The sequence below is a fragment of the Gambusia affinis genome, linkage group LG19 (assembly GCF_019740435.1).
Source record: "Gambusia affinis linkage group LG19, SWU_Gaff_1.0, whole genome shotgun sequence".
Classification (NCBI taxonomy): Eukaryota; Metazoa; Chordata; class Actinopteri; order Cyprinodontiformes; family Poeciliidae; genus Gambusia; species Gambusia affinis.
In genome coordinates this window covers 23,022,105-23,037,974 of record NC_057886.1, presented here as the reverse complement: position 1 = coordinate 23,037,974, position 15,870 = coordinate 23,022,105, and the positions used below count along the sequence as shown (strand labels likewise).

At 45.5% G+C, this 15,870-nt stretch overlaps 1 protein-coding gene across 11 annotated transcripts in view; it reads right to left on the bottom strand.

The window, feature by feature from the left end:
- The window catches only part of rbfox3a (RNA binding fox-1 homolog 3a), a 536,592-nt gene that overhangs the window by 48,856 nt on the left and 471,866 nt on the right, over positions 1-15,870 (bottom strand). For 6 of the 11 annotated variants that reach the window (XM_044101255.1, XM_044101249.1, XM_044101250.1 and 3 more), the window contains one exon: positions 6,529-6,831. In XM_044101255.1, the coding sequence (XP_043957190.1) occupies positions 6,529-6,831 (303 nt within the window). The remainder of the gene's footprint in view (positions 1-6,528; positions 6,832-15,870) is intronic. The other 5 variants (XM_044101258.1, XM_044101254.1, XM_044101259.1 and 2 more) reach the window with 1 other exon arrangement.

Genomic DNA, 15,870 nt, shown 5'->3' with positions numbered 1-15,870 from the left:
ACAAAATATTCTGGAGGGCCACAAATGGCCCCTGAGCCACGCTTTGGACACCCCAGGCTTGTGGAGTCACTTAGGTCAGCTCTAACGCAAAGGAACAGGATGATAATCTGTTAGGCAGATTATTTAAAGCTCACAGTATTTAACTTTTAAGAAAAAGGCCTGCAGTGAATGCTAATGCTAGTTAGCATGACCATAGATGACAGGTTTTCTGTAATGATAAGTCACTTTTCCTCCAGTAGCACATCGAGTAGCGCATACATCAAGTGATTGACAGCACTGAGACCTTCCTCCTGTCTCTGATTGGTTGTTTCTGACCACATGGTTTATTTCTGCAGATGGCACTAAGGCTACAGGAACCGTTTTAGGAAATATGTAAAGAACATATTTTTATCAAAGCATTCCCTGTATGATTGATGTTTTAGTGATTTATTGGACATGGAGACCCGGTGTAAGTATAGCAGCTCCAGTTCAACCTGAATTTGATTAGTGGGAAAAGAAAACGTCCAACTTTCCAGGTCTGTAGGAAACTTCCATGGATATATATCTATACTGACACAATAGAGCAAGAAAAAACCTGCAAACAACAGGAGGGGATGAATTTGCTTTTCCTGAGGCTGAGAAATACCACGGCTTTCATTTTTATTTATTATTTCACATTCAGAGGCAGCACTCACTGTGCAGACCGGCAAAATGAATGGTGCTCCTGTGAGTCTCAGAGCCTCCATGCGTGGGACTTTGGTCTGTAAATTTTGGGGTTTTAAATTTAGTTTTAGAGCCCAGAGTCACTGTTGCGGCCTCGAGCTCAGAAATCATTCAGTAAAAATGGCCGCGTCACGCCCGGCGCCGTGTTTACACCGGCCCAAACCCGAACAGGAGCCGTAAAACTCCAAACATCAGAGAGCCGATCGATCTGCTGCTGCAGTCCTGTCTGAATATTCACACAACGAGGCCTGGAGCTTCTTATTCTAAATGTTTACTTCAAAACGCTAAAACCAGAGAATCTTTACATTGTTCATTTCTGGTCATATTGGCTTACAGATAACAAATTACGTTCTGAGAACATTAGAAAATGATATTAGATCAATAAGAGACAGAATCTTAACCCAGACATGTGATGATATGCTCATGTAAAGACGTAATGGAAATGACGCCCTCACCAACACACTGATGCTTATTTTAGATGGACCTGCTGTTCAGAGGGCCAACATTTCTGTAACACATTACATTAACACATTTCATTAGCAGTAGGCCACAATCACCAAATTAGGATTAATAACTAGATTTGAGTATTTTGTATTTTTGTGAGTTGAATTCACAAAAATGTAACTTCTTCCTTCACAACATGTAAACAGAAATGGAGTAGCGACAGAGTTTAGTGGTTGGAGGATTTCTCTCAGACCTCAAGTCATTTCTCCAGCTAGCGCTAGCGTAGCACATGTGCTTTGGTTTTATTTACCCAGAATGCTGTGCACTGTGGACCACTTCCTGCTTCAGGTGTAAATGCATCCTGAACACATTTATACCTGGAGATCATCTTCCTGTTCATTTAAATTTCTCCTCTGGTTTTGGAAATGTGCAGCAGGACAAATCCACTCTTCCTCCTGGTTTAGCGTTCGTTAGCTCCCAACAGTTTGAGACGTGGGAGCAGGTATTGTGATAATTTAAACTATGAAACCATCTGAGAGTTTGAATCTCCTCCCACTCCTGGAGGTGGCCGTCAGCGTCCCTTTAATGGCGGCCATCAGCACAGCCTCTGAAAGCGACACCCTGCTGGCGTCTCCATGCTTTAACCACGGCGTGTGTGTGAGTGTTTGCATGTGCTCATCCATGTTTTCTGCATGCTCCTGCGAGTGTGTGTGTGTCTATGTTATCACAGTCCCCCAGAATACCCTTTGGAAAGTCTTCATGCCGCTGACACGAGCTGTGAAAAATCTGGAAATGAGTGCTGCCCTAATGCCACTGCCTTAATTTGTTATCTGAAAAGAGAATGATTACTCATGAAATTCAACCAAACCTCAGCCTATTTGAGCCGAGCCAGATAACGAGCTCGCTCCCCGGCAGCCCTCTGCTACCCTCGTCTCCAAGGATTTGGAGAAAAGTTCGGCGCTGCCTCTCTTCCTCAAGTCGCCTGCTTTCAAGTCAGCTTGTTTGAACACGATGCCGGCCTGCAGACCAGGCGGCGGACAGCGCCACCTTCCTGCTAGAGACGCAGAGGGAAGGAGCGAACGCTCCCTGAGCCTCATTAAAACACACACACTCCGCTCTCTGTGGGGAATTGACACAGAATCCATACGTTTCGCTGAATTCTCACTCACTTGACTCTTTTTAAGTCTTTAAGTCAAGAAGATGTGCAGAGCAAAGCGTCGTGGCGGGGTGGAGGAGCTGAGCGCAGCAGAGTCGAGCCAGCAGAGGGGGGATCTGCTCCTTCAATCTGTGTTTCTGCAGGGTGCCCTAATCAAAGGCACCCGGGCCCGTCTGCGGCACCCAGAGCAAACCGGCTGGGCCCGTCATTAAAGGCAGCCAACGCAGCAGTGGGCGACACTACACCAGCGGCCCCCGAGGATTAGGCTCTGTGTTTACACCCCACTAATCTCATCCCTCTGTCCTCCCCGAGAAGAGACGGCTGGATGCGGGGAGAGGAGATGGAGGGGAGCGGGGAGAGCCAGGCGAGCTCTCATCTCTCCACGGCGACCATCTCTGGGCTTTTTCTCACAGCGGGCGAACAGATGAAATGAAATCAAATGCGAAACGGAGAGAGAAGGGAGACAGGGAGGCATCGAGCGGAGGAGTGGTGTTCAGTGTCAGAGAGGGGGAGGAAGACGAAGGAGGAAGACGAAGGAGGAGGAGGAGGAGGAGGGTGAACCTCCTGCCAAGTCCCCCCTCCCCCACCCCACTTTAAACTCTCCTGCATGTCAGCCATTACTGTAAGTGCAGGATATAACTGTGGAGCAGTTGGAGAGCGTCACACAAATCTTCAAATCAAACATTGCTACATTACAAGGCGATGATAATGCGCCGCTGCTCGGCTTGTGCTGCCTAAGCACTTTTTCTGCTGCCAAATATTCATGCAGTAATTGTGAGGCCGGGAAAATGGAAGTGTTAGCAGCGTTCTTTATGAGTGACCTGGATTCCTGCCAGGGGGGCTGCGACCTCGCCGTGACCCCCAGCGCCCCACGCCACCAGAGAAGAAGAAGAGCCCGTCTCCTTTCATCTCTAAACACCTTTTACAAACATTAGAGCCACACGAGTCGTCTGCGCTTTTATCTGAAACTTTGGATGTAAATCCCGAGTCGAGGGATTCGACTCTGAGGATGAGGCATCAGACAGCAGGAAGGCGACTTTCACGCTCAGACTGATCCGACTGGACAGCAGCTGGAGTAAAAGGCATCTCCGCCGTGCCGCTTTCACCGAGGGCAGAGAGGGTGAAGGGCGTGTCGCTCCGACAGAGAGACCGACTCTTTCCTGTCAGATAAAATCTGATCAGCTCTGCCTTCATCTTCAGACATCTCAGGACTGGCCTTACTTGATGTTATAGTCCCTGATTGAGATGGCAGGTAACGAACATGACCACTAACAGTTACACTTACTGTCACACAGGAGCAAAAATATCACAAAATTCCTTGCAAAAATTTCTAAAGTATCGTCACAAAAATGACAAAAACATTTTTGAAATCTTGGAGCAACTGAAGATCTGAATATAAATAAAAACCAGAAATGTATTTCTATCAATTCATCAACTCCCCGGCCATCTATCTTACATAAACCTGTTCAATTGACCCGTTTCACCAAACCACGTGGCAGCAAGTCAAAGTTTTAGGGATCTTGATGCTCCAAAGACCTCAAGTTGTTCTGAGCATTTCAGAAATGATTTTTCACCCGCAAACATCTTTCAGGTTTCCAGAGATTTATTGTTCTGATGGAAATGTTTCAGTATCAGCAGCCTGATCAGAGATGGTAAAAAGACCAAAAACTCCTGGTAACAACCACAGCATGTGGACACGCTGCACACACAACTGGTGAAACCTTGAACAGATGGGCTACAGCAGCAGACGACCAGCAGAACCGGAAACCAAGGTGACAATTTAACCCTGTCCATCAAAATCCAACAACGACCGACTGGAGAAACGCTGACTGACTGCTGTGACTTCAGACGGTTGGAGGCAGAAACAACAACGACTGAAACTGACGATTAGACCTGTTTAGGATTTGATTTGAAAGGTAATCAATTACAAATTTATTGATGGAACTTGACTTAATGTCGTGTTTTGATTATTGTGTTTCTGTTTGATTTGATGTAAAACACTTTGAAATGCCTTGATGCTGAAATGTGCTATACAAATAAAATGTGATTGATTGATTGACTGATTGATTATTTTAGTAATCAATAATTCTGACGATTAATTGGGTAAAGAAATTGATTCCATCTCCAGATATTTCATTTAACTACTGAGGCCTTTTTATAAAATGCAAATAAAGAAGTATTCAGTTATTTTTAAAAATAATAAAATAAACATTTTGCATTTTTTTAGCCAACACTTTAGAAATCCTTCTAAAATCAACATGTGAACCTTTCTGCTTAACTTATCAATACAATTGATTTTTTATTAAAAGCTTATTAATTGGAAAGCAGAAGTTACTTAATAAGTGATTCTTTTTATTTGAATTTGAACCAGATGAAAGTAAACTTGAGTTCTGTGTAGGAAACATTTACAGATAAAAGTTTATTTTTTTATGTTAAATGCAAAACGTATATTTTAATTAATGCTCTGAATATTTCCGCCTTTCAGCAAAATGCCTTTTTTTAAGTCTGCGTATTCCAGTTAGCAATTAATCAATAACTAAATTAGTTGATGATTAATCGTGTCACCCCTCTAAAGCAGAGATCCAGGATGTTTAACAGTGTTGAATTATTTTCTTTGGGCCAATAATACCAACTGAGCATCATTTAAATGCCACAGCCTATAAACCAATAAAGACTCTCTGGGATGTGGTTATTTATGCTTCATAATGTGAATATTTTGGTGTTTTGTTCTGCAGTCATGGGAGATTTTTACAGGCTGTGTTGGGCGTATTCTGGGCCGGCTCTGTCTGCTTCAAGCACAAAACCTGCAATTCTCTGAGGCAATATGCAGAACCTCCATATGCAACTTATGTTGACATAATAAAGCTACAATATGGTGGGCAGTGGAGACAATTAAAAAAGTACATTACTGAAGTGCAGATGGGGCCACATGTGCAAGTTAAATTATGCAGAAAATAATTTTCTAAAGCCTCCTGAAACAATCTGTTTGTTTAAAATCATGTACAAACACGTAAAATTATAATTTATGTGGAGTTTAATTAAAGCTAATGTAAAGGCTGAATGCAGCGGAACTGGGTGGCGCTAGAGAAACCGTGACAACATGTTCTGGTGTTAAGGTAATCTGGATGTTTCCTGTTCTGTTTGCTAAGCAGCTTCACTTCCAAACCGCAGCTTGTTTTGATTTCAAAATGGCTGCAACAACTAAAGAGCGCTCAGTCATTTCTGCTCAGGCTGGAGGCGCATCTCAGATCAATCACACCATCACCGGAAAGTTCATTCACTTTGGGAATTCAGCCCAGAAGTGAAAAATATTCATACTACAGACATTAGATGGACACACTGTTCATCAACAGTTCTGTATTAAAGCTGCAGTATGCAACTTTTAAAATAATCACTTTTCTATTTATTCTATTTGTTAAAACTGCCTCCATGTTGTGACAGTTTGAGACATATAATCTGTGAAAAAATCTCTCATACTGCCGTCTGCAGAAATGCACCGCTCCTGATTAGGCTATCAGTCAGGAAGAGGGTCTTAGCGCTGTCAATCATCCTCATGTACTCACTGCTAATTGTGCTAATGGCAGAGAAACAGGCAACCCGTTTATCCGCCGTAATCTGTGGTTATGCTAACTAGCATTAGCATTCACAACAAGCTATGCTAGCTGAAGAAAAACAGAGAACAAGGGGGGGAGGGATGAGCAGCACCAGGCAAGACTGTGACTGACAGCGCTAAGTCCCGCCTCCTGGCTCTCACTAGTTGTTTCTTATCATCACTGAGAGAAAACAGAGATGATTTTTTTTCAGATTATCTATCCCATAATATTCTGTCACGGCATAATGGCAGTTTCAACAAATATGTACAAAAATATGTTTTATAAAAGTTACATACTGTAGCTTTACATATTAGTATTCAAATTTTCTGAGAAACTAAATTTGTAGCTTTTTATTTGTCGTAAGCCAGAATCACCCAAATGATCAGGTGTGTGTGTGTGTGTGTGTGTGTCTTTCTGAACTGAATGTATATTTTTCCTGATGATTTGTATTTACTGCAATGCGCCTCCAAAGTTTCTGGAACCAACATTTCCCTGCAGACAGAGATGCAGCTAATTCATGAAATTTTACAACAATATTTCTAACAATATTTCTCATCGTTTCTTAGTTGCACAAACAAGAATCACAGTTAATCAGTTAATGAAGTATAAAATGATAAGAAGAATATATTTTACTTGCTGACAGCGTGTTGAGAACAGTGTTTGCAGGTGATGAAGGGCACTGACCGGTGCGGTCGTGGTGGCGGTGATGGCGGGCGTGCTGTTGTCAGTGCCGGCCGGCTCGCTGTGCGTCTGTGTGGGCGTGTACAGGGTCATGGCGTGCTCGGGCACCCGGCTCTGCCCGGTGTAGTCCTGCGTCGGGAGCGGGTGCGGCGCCGCAAACTCTGCAGGGATGCCATTCTGTGGGGGAGGCGGGTACTGGGCGGGGGTGTAGGGCTGGGCCATCGCTTCAGGAGGGTTGGTGGCCTCTTGGTTACCCTGCGAGAGACACAGCGAGAAGGGAAAAGAAATTAAAGCTACAGCGCGTTGTTGGGCTTGTATGAGCAGCATGAAAGGCGCCCGGATTCCCTCCTGAGACTCAAAGGGCAACCGGGGAGAGTTGACCTGCCAAGCTTCAGAGCCGAGAGGAAACAGCCATCATATCACATCTCAGCTCACATTAGAGGAACCCTTGATCATCGCTAATGAACATAGTTTACATTGTAGAGCATGGCTTACAGTTAGAGGGCCAAGAGTCAGGGGGAATCTCAAAGCACAAGAGGAAAGATCAATTAATTGATCAAATTTTGATTAAGCTCTTTGATTTCAGTGACAGGTCTGTTAAACGAGCAGCTGCTTCCTCAACGAGATTCCCTTTCATACTTCCAGCAGAAAGCTGCTTCCTGCTCTGAGCGCTCGCTGGCCCGGCCCTCTTCCTGTCTCAGGTTAGTGGCTCACAAAGTCAGTTTTTATGCTTCTTTCAGGAAGAGATTTGTTGTCTTTTCCAGGAAAAGTTTCTACTTTTCTGTTTTGTTCACATTTCTGGCAGATTTGTGTTCAGGTTGGATTTTGGCTCCAAACAATAAAGAAAACCAATAAAACTGACTAACAAAACAAACTAAAGGTTGTACAACCACCCCCTACACTAAAACAGAATCCTCTCAAAGAAAGAGACGAGGAGGAGAACAATTAAACATCCAAGGCAAGATTATTTAATCACTTTCATGTTTATATTTGAGACATTGAGGCATTTTTCCCGACCGTTACCAAACACTGTTAAGCTGGACATGATGACTTACAAACATGAGCAAAAGTATGTCAGGGAGGAAAGACAACAGAAAGAGCCGCAGTGTGAAACCATCACAGCTCCCAACAAACCCAATAAAACTTTTCACTTCTTTTTTCAGGAAAATATACATTTTATATAGTTTTTAAATGATTACTTTTAATTTTAAATAACTGCAGATTATTTTTCTTGTTGTAAGTTTAGCCTTCCTGTTATTCCTACATGGTTTTGTACCTTCTTTCTCACATTTACCTCAACTTTCTCCACTGAGACAGAACAGATATTTCTCCTCTAGTCTGTATGATCATACTAACAGTGTAGATGTTTTGCTCTCATGACATGTAAATATTTTTACTTTGACATCCAAAATGTCTCAAAATCAGCAATATGTTTTATATTTAGGTTTTTTAAGCAGATTGTGGTTTTATTTTAGTTTAATCAGAACCAGACCCTGTTAATAAAGTGCTGATTAGATTATGATTGAATGTTTTTTCCCTTTCTTGAGTGAGAAACTTTCATTAAAAACCAATGTTTAGCCCCTAAAGCTGCCTAACAGCAGCTCCCATTCGCTGCCAGAACTCCCAGTATGGGGTATCTGCACCACATGTTTTTCTTACCCCCCCCTGTCTCCGCTCCTGACTTTAGTGATAGATGGGCCTTCGCACCGAAGCGGTTTCACAGCCCCTTTGTCTCGTGTGGATGCTTGGGATGATGAGCTGCAGAAATAATGGACTTTTCTGGCTGGTGCACATTGTTAAACTCGGTAATGGCTGGACTACAGAAGTGCGTGTCTTATTGTTGCGAAGCACCAGTCTCTGAGAATCCGGCCTAATGAGCAGAACAGTGAGATCAGTGCTGCTGGAGCGGATATCCATCCCGGCATTAAAAACACTGAGGGAAAAGGTGAGACAATAACACCACAATCCAATAACACCCCCTGCAAATACCCTCAATCACATTTAAAGATACAGATCATGCGAGCGCAACGCATAACTCTTTTGATAAGGGAGGAGAAGGAAAAGAAGCAGCCAGAAGTGAGGCTTTATGAGTGGCAAAAAAACAATAACGGTAAACAGATAGAGAAGTTTCTGTCTGTTTCTTTACAAGCCGGCTGCGGATGGTGAGATAGTAGATAAATGAGTTTTATTCCTCTCCGTTTTATTTTGCTGCAGTGGTTTTTGGCCTCTGCCTGCAGATTTCCAGAGAAAGCTCGATCTGGGCAGGAGGCTTTAATGAGAGGAAGCTGAGCAACACTCTGCTGTAAATGTAGTGGAAATAATTCTGCTCTGACGTGTTGGCAAACAAAGCTCGGCCTAAACTGTGCGCTGCCAATTAACGAAATGCTCCATTATCTAAATGAAAAAGAGCGGAGCCTTGAGAGGAGCTGACCAGCCTCCTGCTGGAGGAGCCGACCCAAACACCCCCCCTCACCCTCCCTCCCGCTTTTTATTACTCTGTATTTCCATCTCCTCTGTCTCTCCCTCAATCCTCCTCCCCCTCCTTCCCTTTTATGCTCATCTCTTCCTCCCTCCTCTCTTTTTATGCAGAAACTTTTTTAATCTCTACCCCTGTGCTCTACTTTTTCTCTGCCTCCAGTCATGGCATTATATAACACACTTGCAGTGCAGGGCATCCTAATTCAAGGAAGCTCTTGATGTTGGCAAATTTCAACTTCTAAGCGCCCATTTTAAAAGGAGAATGGGGTTTGTTACCTTAAAAAAAAAGAAAAAAAAGAGAGGATGCACCTCCCGGTAGGAGAGCTCAAAGTACCACCGGATCCTGTGTCCTCCTTTAAAGCGGCCTGCGCCAGCCGTCAACACATCAACAGTCCGGCGGAGGCAGAGCGCGCTCAGCAGCCCCGGAAACAAGACATCGCTGCTGCGTTTGTACATCAAACACTGCTCACGTCATTAAACAGATCAAAGCTGCAGGTATTTCTTTTATTTAGTCGCTGTCAACACACATGCTCAAAAACGCCGTCAGTGTTTTTAGAAGTTTACAGAGAAAAACCAGCGTCCACTTAAGCTACAGCTGCAAACAACCTCTCACGTCTTAGGAGGTTTGGTATCCAGGTTGGGAGAATCGGATCTATAAACACGGTTTCCATGCAACGTCATCCTGCGTAGCATGCAGGCTGGCGTTGAGCATTCCTTTGAGGTTCTGATGGAGCTGTGGAAGCATCATATTCATCTTCTCATTGATGCCGCTCTGTGTCTGCCAGGCGAACAGGTGAGCTGCACCACCAGCTGATCAATAAAGCAAGAAAAATAATGATCTGTGCGCTGGAAAGAAAATGAAATCCCAGAAATATTGTTCTTCTTGTCGGCCATTAATAACAATTAGAAGCCCGTCAAGCGGAGTGGTGCATGAAGGAGTCACAGCTGAACAAAACCAAATCATCTTCATCCTAAACTGTTTGGATAAGCAGCTGGTAATGAGAATCAAGGCCAGCCTGACCTGAATTGTCTGAATAAACACTTTGTTGCCAACTGAAAGACTCTTCCTGTCCAGAACTGAAACTCTTTATTTCCCTAAAAACCCGGCAGTTTTTCCCAGCTTTATTCTTTCTTCTTTCATCACGACGAAGCTTCCAGCTCTGCTTTCTTGTTTGGTTTATCCTTGTTTATTTGTGTGACTACAGGTAAGTTTAGAGTCTGTGATGTAGTGTTTGTTTCTCATCGTGTCTCAAGTCCAACTAAACTTGCTGAAGTGTGTGTGCGTGTGTGTGTGTGCGTGTGTGCGTGTGTGTGTGTGTGTGTGTGCGTGTGTGTGTGTGTCAGGAACGGACTCATTTTGCTCTCGTCGGGCGGGTCCTTGGAAAAGTGCAACTAGGACTGAGAGCAAGTGGCACGCAAGCAGCATCGCCGCCTGCAGCTGCGCATCAGAGGAGGAACTGTGCTACAGTGCTGCAGCGCCATGTCGCTGCTGTTTCAAAGGGCAGCAAGGCAAAAGCAAGGAGGCGGAGAGTACAGGCCTCATTAGTGAAACACAAAGTAACACTGCCTCTCGTATGATCTTCGCCTTCCTCTGATGTATGTGACAAACGAGTTATTCAACTGGAAATGGACTGGGAGAAGAAAAAAGGCCCATGCAAATCAGGCGAGCTGCACTCGTCCCAGAGCGCCACACGCCCTTTTCTCTGAGCCGATCCAGGCCCGGCAAACATCCTTAGTGCCTAATGAAAAAACCTCTGACAAAGCAGTCAGGTACGCTTCACACCTCATTCTGCAGAAGAGATTGCTCTTTGTTACGGCCGCAGTACGAGTCGTTGTTCGATTGGCAGTGTTTATGGGAGGAGAGCAGCTCCTTTGCGACATTTTAATGCCCTCCTTGCATGGCCTGAACCTCCTCTGCACAGGCACGATGACGAAGAGGAAAGGCAAGCAGAGGGAGCAGCCCTTATCGATCTGCCATCCTTTCCTTCCCTCAATCTCTCCCTTCACTCCTTCTATTACTGAAGAGCACAATAAAAACACTATCTCTAATCTTAAGCACTCTCCTTCTGTAAAATTGGATTGGAAACCCTTACTTAAGGAAATCACTTCTGGAGTGGAGTTTCTGATTTTACACTCTGCATCAGGAGCCAGGGAGGTCAGAGGGCGCTCATGGTGATGCCCGGCGCTGAGGCGCCCGTCTCAGAGACACTCAGACACTTTGACTGGTGTTAACCCCACTGCACATGGTCAGAGCTGAACTCTCTCTCAGCAGGTTGAACCGCCTGGCTGCTCGCCAGCCATCCCTGATCCTCTTTAGTGGAGCTGCTCAAATACAGGAGCTGTTAGCAGGAACTCATAACAGCAGAGTGCCGCACCGACTCATACGTGCGACGGAGGGTCAAAGAGTAACGCAAAGGCAAAATACAGCAGGCGACTAATTGCGTTGCATTGAATCCGGAGGGAAATCACTCAAATGGGAGCGGGCTGATCAATCTCAGCGATAGGAGCCGTGATGGAGTGGGCAGCTTTATAGCTTCAGCACGCTCACAAGCAGCCTGGATCATTTTTCACCAAAGGCCTTTTTACCCAACATGCTTCCTGCTGTACAGCAGTAAACATACATTAAGCAGCTGTGCAGCGTTTGGGGAGGATCCACACTGAATCTGAGAGAACACACGCAGACAACGCGCTTCGTCAATATCACACCAGACAACATTTTCTTAAGTGGACCGTAAGCAGTTTAGCGTCTGAAAATTGTTCTCTTCCAAAGGCTCTGTAGAAGAACGCTCATTTGGTTTTAATGACCGGCTGACAGTGATGGTGGAAAACCGGCGATAAATCCCTCAAGGCCGTCACAGGGTGTAGAGAGGAAGGCAGCTCAGCGGAGGCCAACGCTCGGCTCCCAGTTGATGCAACACAAACGAAACACCGAGTTGTGTTCAGCCAACTACATGAAAGCCTCTGGTTGTTCTGGTGCTGATGCTCGGTTAATTGTAGCCCCGCACGCCGACACTCGGCGAAGAGACGGCCCGAGATGATTTCTGCAGGCGACTGGCATTCATTTAGTCTTGAAGGCGCATAAATAAAAGCCGTCTAGCCGGGTCCATTTTAATTAGGAGAGCCACATGATCTTCTTCTAAGTCTCTGTGTTCACACTCACCAGAGGCTGCAGCATGTGTTAATTACAAGCACACGCCACACAGCGAGTCCAAGGTGAGCCAGGAGAGGGAGACGGAGAGGAGGTAAACAACAACAAGGAAGCAAAACCGCTTCAGCAGAGATTCACACGATGAGCCACAGATTTGGTGCAGCGGCTATTCTCCTCCTCCTAGTCAACCAATTACAGCAACGCAAGTGAGAACGGAGAGGCGCGGAGAAGAAGGCCAATTTAATGCAGATTCACTCCCCCCAACCCCCAAACCCCCAACCCCCCAACCCCCCCCCCAGCAGCAGCACCACATCCACCGCTGTAGGTTTATGATTTCAAATAGGCTGGGGAGCAGGTTATTGTTTTGTCTCACATTTCCTCCTCTGCAAACTCCCTTCTTTCAATTTTTCCATCTCATTTGAGGAAAAATCAATTCATGAAAATAAACACTGAGTGTCTTCGCTCTCCGTCCGAGTCAATTTGGATTTTGTTCATGTCTCTCCGCCGCTTTTCTGAGAGGCTTAATCGTTTTCACATGTCACATGTGTTTCATCCCCTCTAACCTGATTTTTCCTCGTTATTGGGAGCATTTATTTGCTCCACGGCCTCGGATGGAGGTATTAGAAAGAGAGTTCATTTTCCTCAATCCCTTGCTGATTTCTTCATTACGCTGCAGCCGAGGCGCCGTGTGCGAACCCTCGCATCGAGATGGGACTGCTCTTAGCGCCGCGACTGCAAGTGTTACTATACCTTAGAGACGCTGCAGCGCCTCTTAATAAACAGAGCAGACAGAGGATCACTTTGAACTCTGGTGACATGTAATGAACCTGTCTGTCTCAGTCGCACAGGGCTGTCTGGGGCTCTGGCGCCGCCTGGTAAAAATGCAGATAAATAAATAAAGGAAAACAGAACCAAATAAAGCCTGCAGGCCCCGTGAAAAAGCCATCAGTTCCACTTGGTTAGACTCACAGCATTTTGCCAACACCATAAGAGGAGATAATTGTCGGTTTCAGTGCTGATGCCTCTTTTGTTGCATAACAGATATTTACATCTGGGACTAATTACTTCACACTGGGTGTCAAAATTTGGATTAACTTGTGGGAAGCATCCAGTTTGGTGTTCAGACTCAGAGACAAAAGACAAGCGCACTCGCCTGACCCCAGCGGAAACAAACCGCAGAACCTTTTCAGCTACTTTTCTTCTGAAGTCGTCAAAACAAAGTGAAACTGGTGTTAAGCTATTAAAAACTCACTAAAACTGAACGACTTCTTTCAGATTGCTATCGATCAGAGCCGGGGAGAAGGAGAACGAAGCCTGAACGGCGCCACGATAAAGCTGCTGCACAGTGTTGTCTTCTCAGACTCCTCAGGGACCAAATGACAACATTTGTTTTAGGACCAGCTGATTGTCATGTTAATTCAGTCCCCCCTCCCCCACTGTGAGCGAAGGTTATGATACGGGGGCCAGAGTTCCTCGTGGGGACAAAATGTCATTACTTAAGCATGCAGGAATCTCAACATGACATTCCTTGACCGCTGTGACAAAGGCAAACATATGCAAATGTGGGAGAGTGCCACTCTCATTATGACCCCTGTCAGGGAGAGTTTGACACCTCCCTCTGGACCCCGAACATGTTCGTAGAGCAAGGAGCCCCGATAATGACTGAACGCTGGCAGGAAAACAGGTGTAGCTCTGTCTTATCTCTTCTATTCACTCCCTTTGTGTTTGCATCTCTCTCTCCAGCCTCGCTTGGCCTATTTGCTTCCTCCTGTTTCTTTTTTTGCCGTTTTCTCACTTCATTTTGCACTGAAAGGGGAGACAGGTTTACAAGGCAGGAATTCTTTGAAGTAAAGAAGCCAACTACTCGCCGCTGTAGCCAAAGCTCATCTAATCAGGGGCTAATTCCAGTTATTAAGATTTGAGAGATAACTTTGATTCATCACAGTCCATCTACCCCGATCGGTTAATCACTGTCACGCTAAGCTCTTTTTTAGTCATCCTTTTGTTTCCATTCCCTCTGGCATGCAGGGAAGGGGAATAAGAGGGATAGAAGAAGGAAAGGGAGAAGATATTAACAATATTAATGACCCGTGATTCTCGTCTCCTTAATGAGAAGGGTTATTAACTGTGATTATCCATGATGAAATGGTGGTAATTCTTGAAAGCTTGGGAAAACTTGTACAATCACTCGTCTGCTGATTCGCTCCTGTGATGTTTAAGAAAGAAGGTGAGCGTTTGGAGAACTGGGAGGATAAACAGGAACGCTCGCCGCGGGAAGCCTGGAAGGCGAAGGCAGCCATTTTCAGTTCCAGCGCTGTTTCACTTCTGAGAGTTCTTCACACAGATGCAGCCAAACTCTCAAGTGTTTCTCGCTCTTTAAAAACCACTCGGCACGCCATCGCCTCACCTTCTCCTCCCGGTGGCTAACGAGCGGGCCAACGTCGACACCCAGTCGCCCATCTGCTGCCTGACACTGCTGAGTGGCTGTTTGAACACCTATGCCGCTTTCGCCAGATCCCTGATGCAGCATTTCCCCGGCTCGGCCTTTTTTCATCCCAATTATAGGAAGTTGCATGCCTGTGGAGTCCCTGTCGGCTTCATATGATTCCCTCAACGGAGAGGAGGAAGAGAGGGAGATGCTGGTTCTGTCTGGTGAATCATTGATGTGCAGTCATACTGTTTCATTGCAGATCCGTGTGTTTGGAGGGAAAGACGGGGTTAGGCAACAGACAGATAACAATCCTGAATTATGCATGTCCGTCCGCTGCGAGGGGTTCAGGGCGGGCTGGGACGGGAACGAGCCACACGCTCTTATCCCTGGAGACAAATTTGGATAGAAAAGAAGAGTCGGGTCCATCCGACGGCTTCAGACGTCCCTTTGACTCCTCAAACTCCTCACCATATGAAACCCTGCAGGTGATCCGCTCACCGGTTCAGCAGACGTCCATGTTGGCGTTCAGGACGAAGCATTTGTTTTAAAAGCATCTCTAGGAATTTAAAGCATGTGAAAGTGTCTCCTAAAATCACTGCTGGGCCCATTTGGGATAATAATCCCATTTCTACATGCCACTGCGGCTCTCGCTCTGGAGAAATTGGATTGTTTGCATTACTGACCTGTGGAGCAAGGCACTCTGGGAAAAAAGCAACAGCCTTGAGGCTTTATTAGATTCAATCAGTCTTTCATAAACAAAAGCTCACGTTTGAAAAAGGTAAGGGAAATCTTCTAAATGTGAGTAAGCCAGCACTTTGTGGACACACTCCATTTATTTCCCCCAATTAAATCTCTTTAATTGGATTGAGGCCTGGCACCTGGTTTACACTCTGTCAACCACGCAATCCACAATAATTGATGCCAGAGCCGGCGTGCGTATGTGTGCGCACGCCCGTGGGATGTGTGGCGATGGGGGAGGAGGGATTTAGAGCATGTCTCACTACTCCACAATTTCACTCTGATCAATTTATCAATGACCCGCCTCGCTGTCCCGCAGCGTCCACTGCACCGAGATGGGAGATGCCTCTGCAGGACGCAGGGAGGAGGAAGCAGCTGCAGCTACATGTGCTATCTGGACGCATCTGCAACCTGTATTTTATACTGAGCCACTGTTTGATTTAAGTCTTTAATTATTCCGGATTCCTTCCTGGAAGAGCTCGCTGCAAGTAGCGCTGCA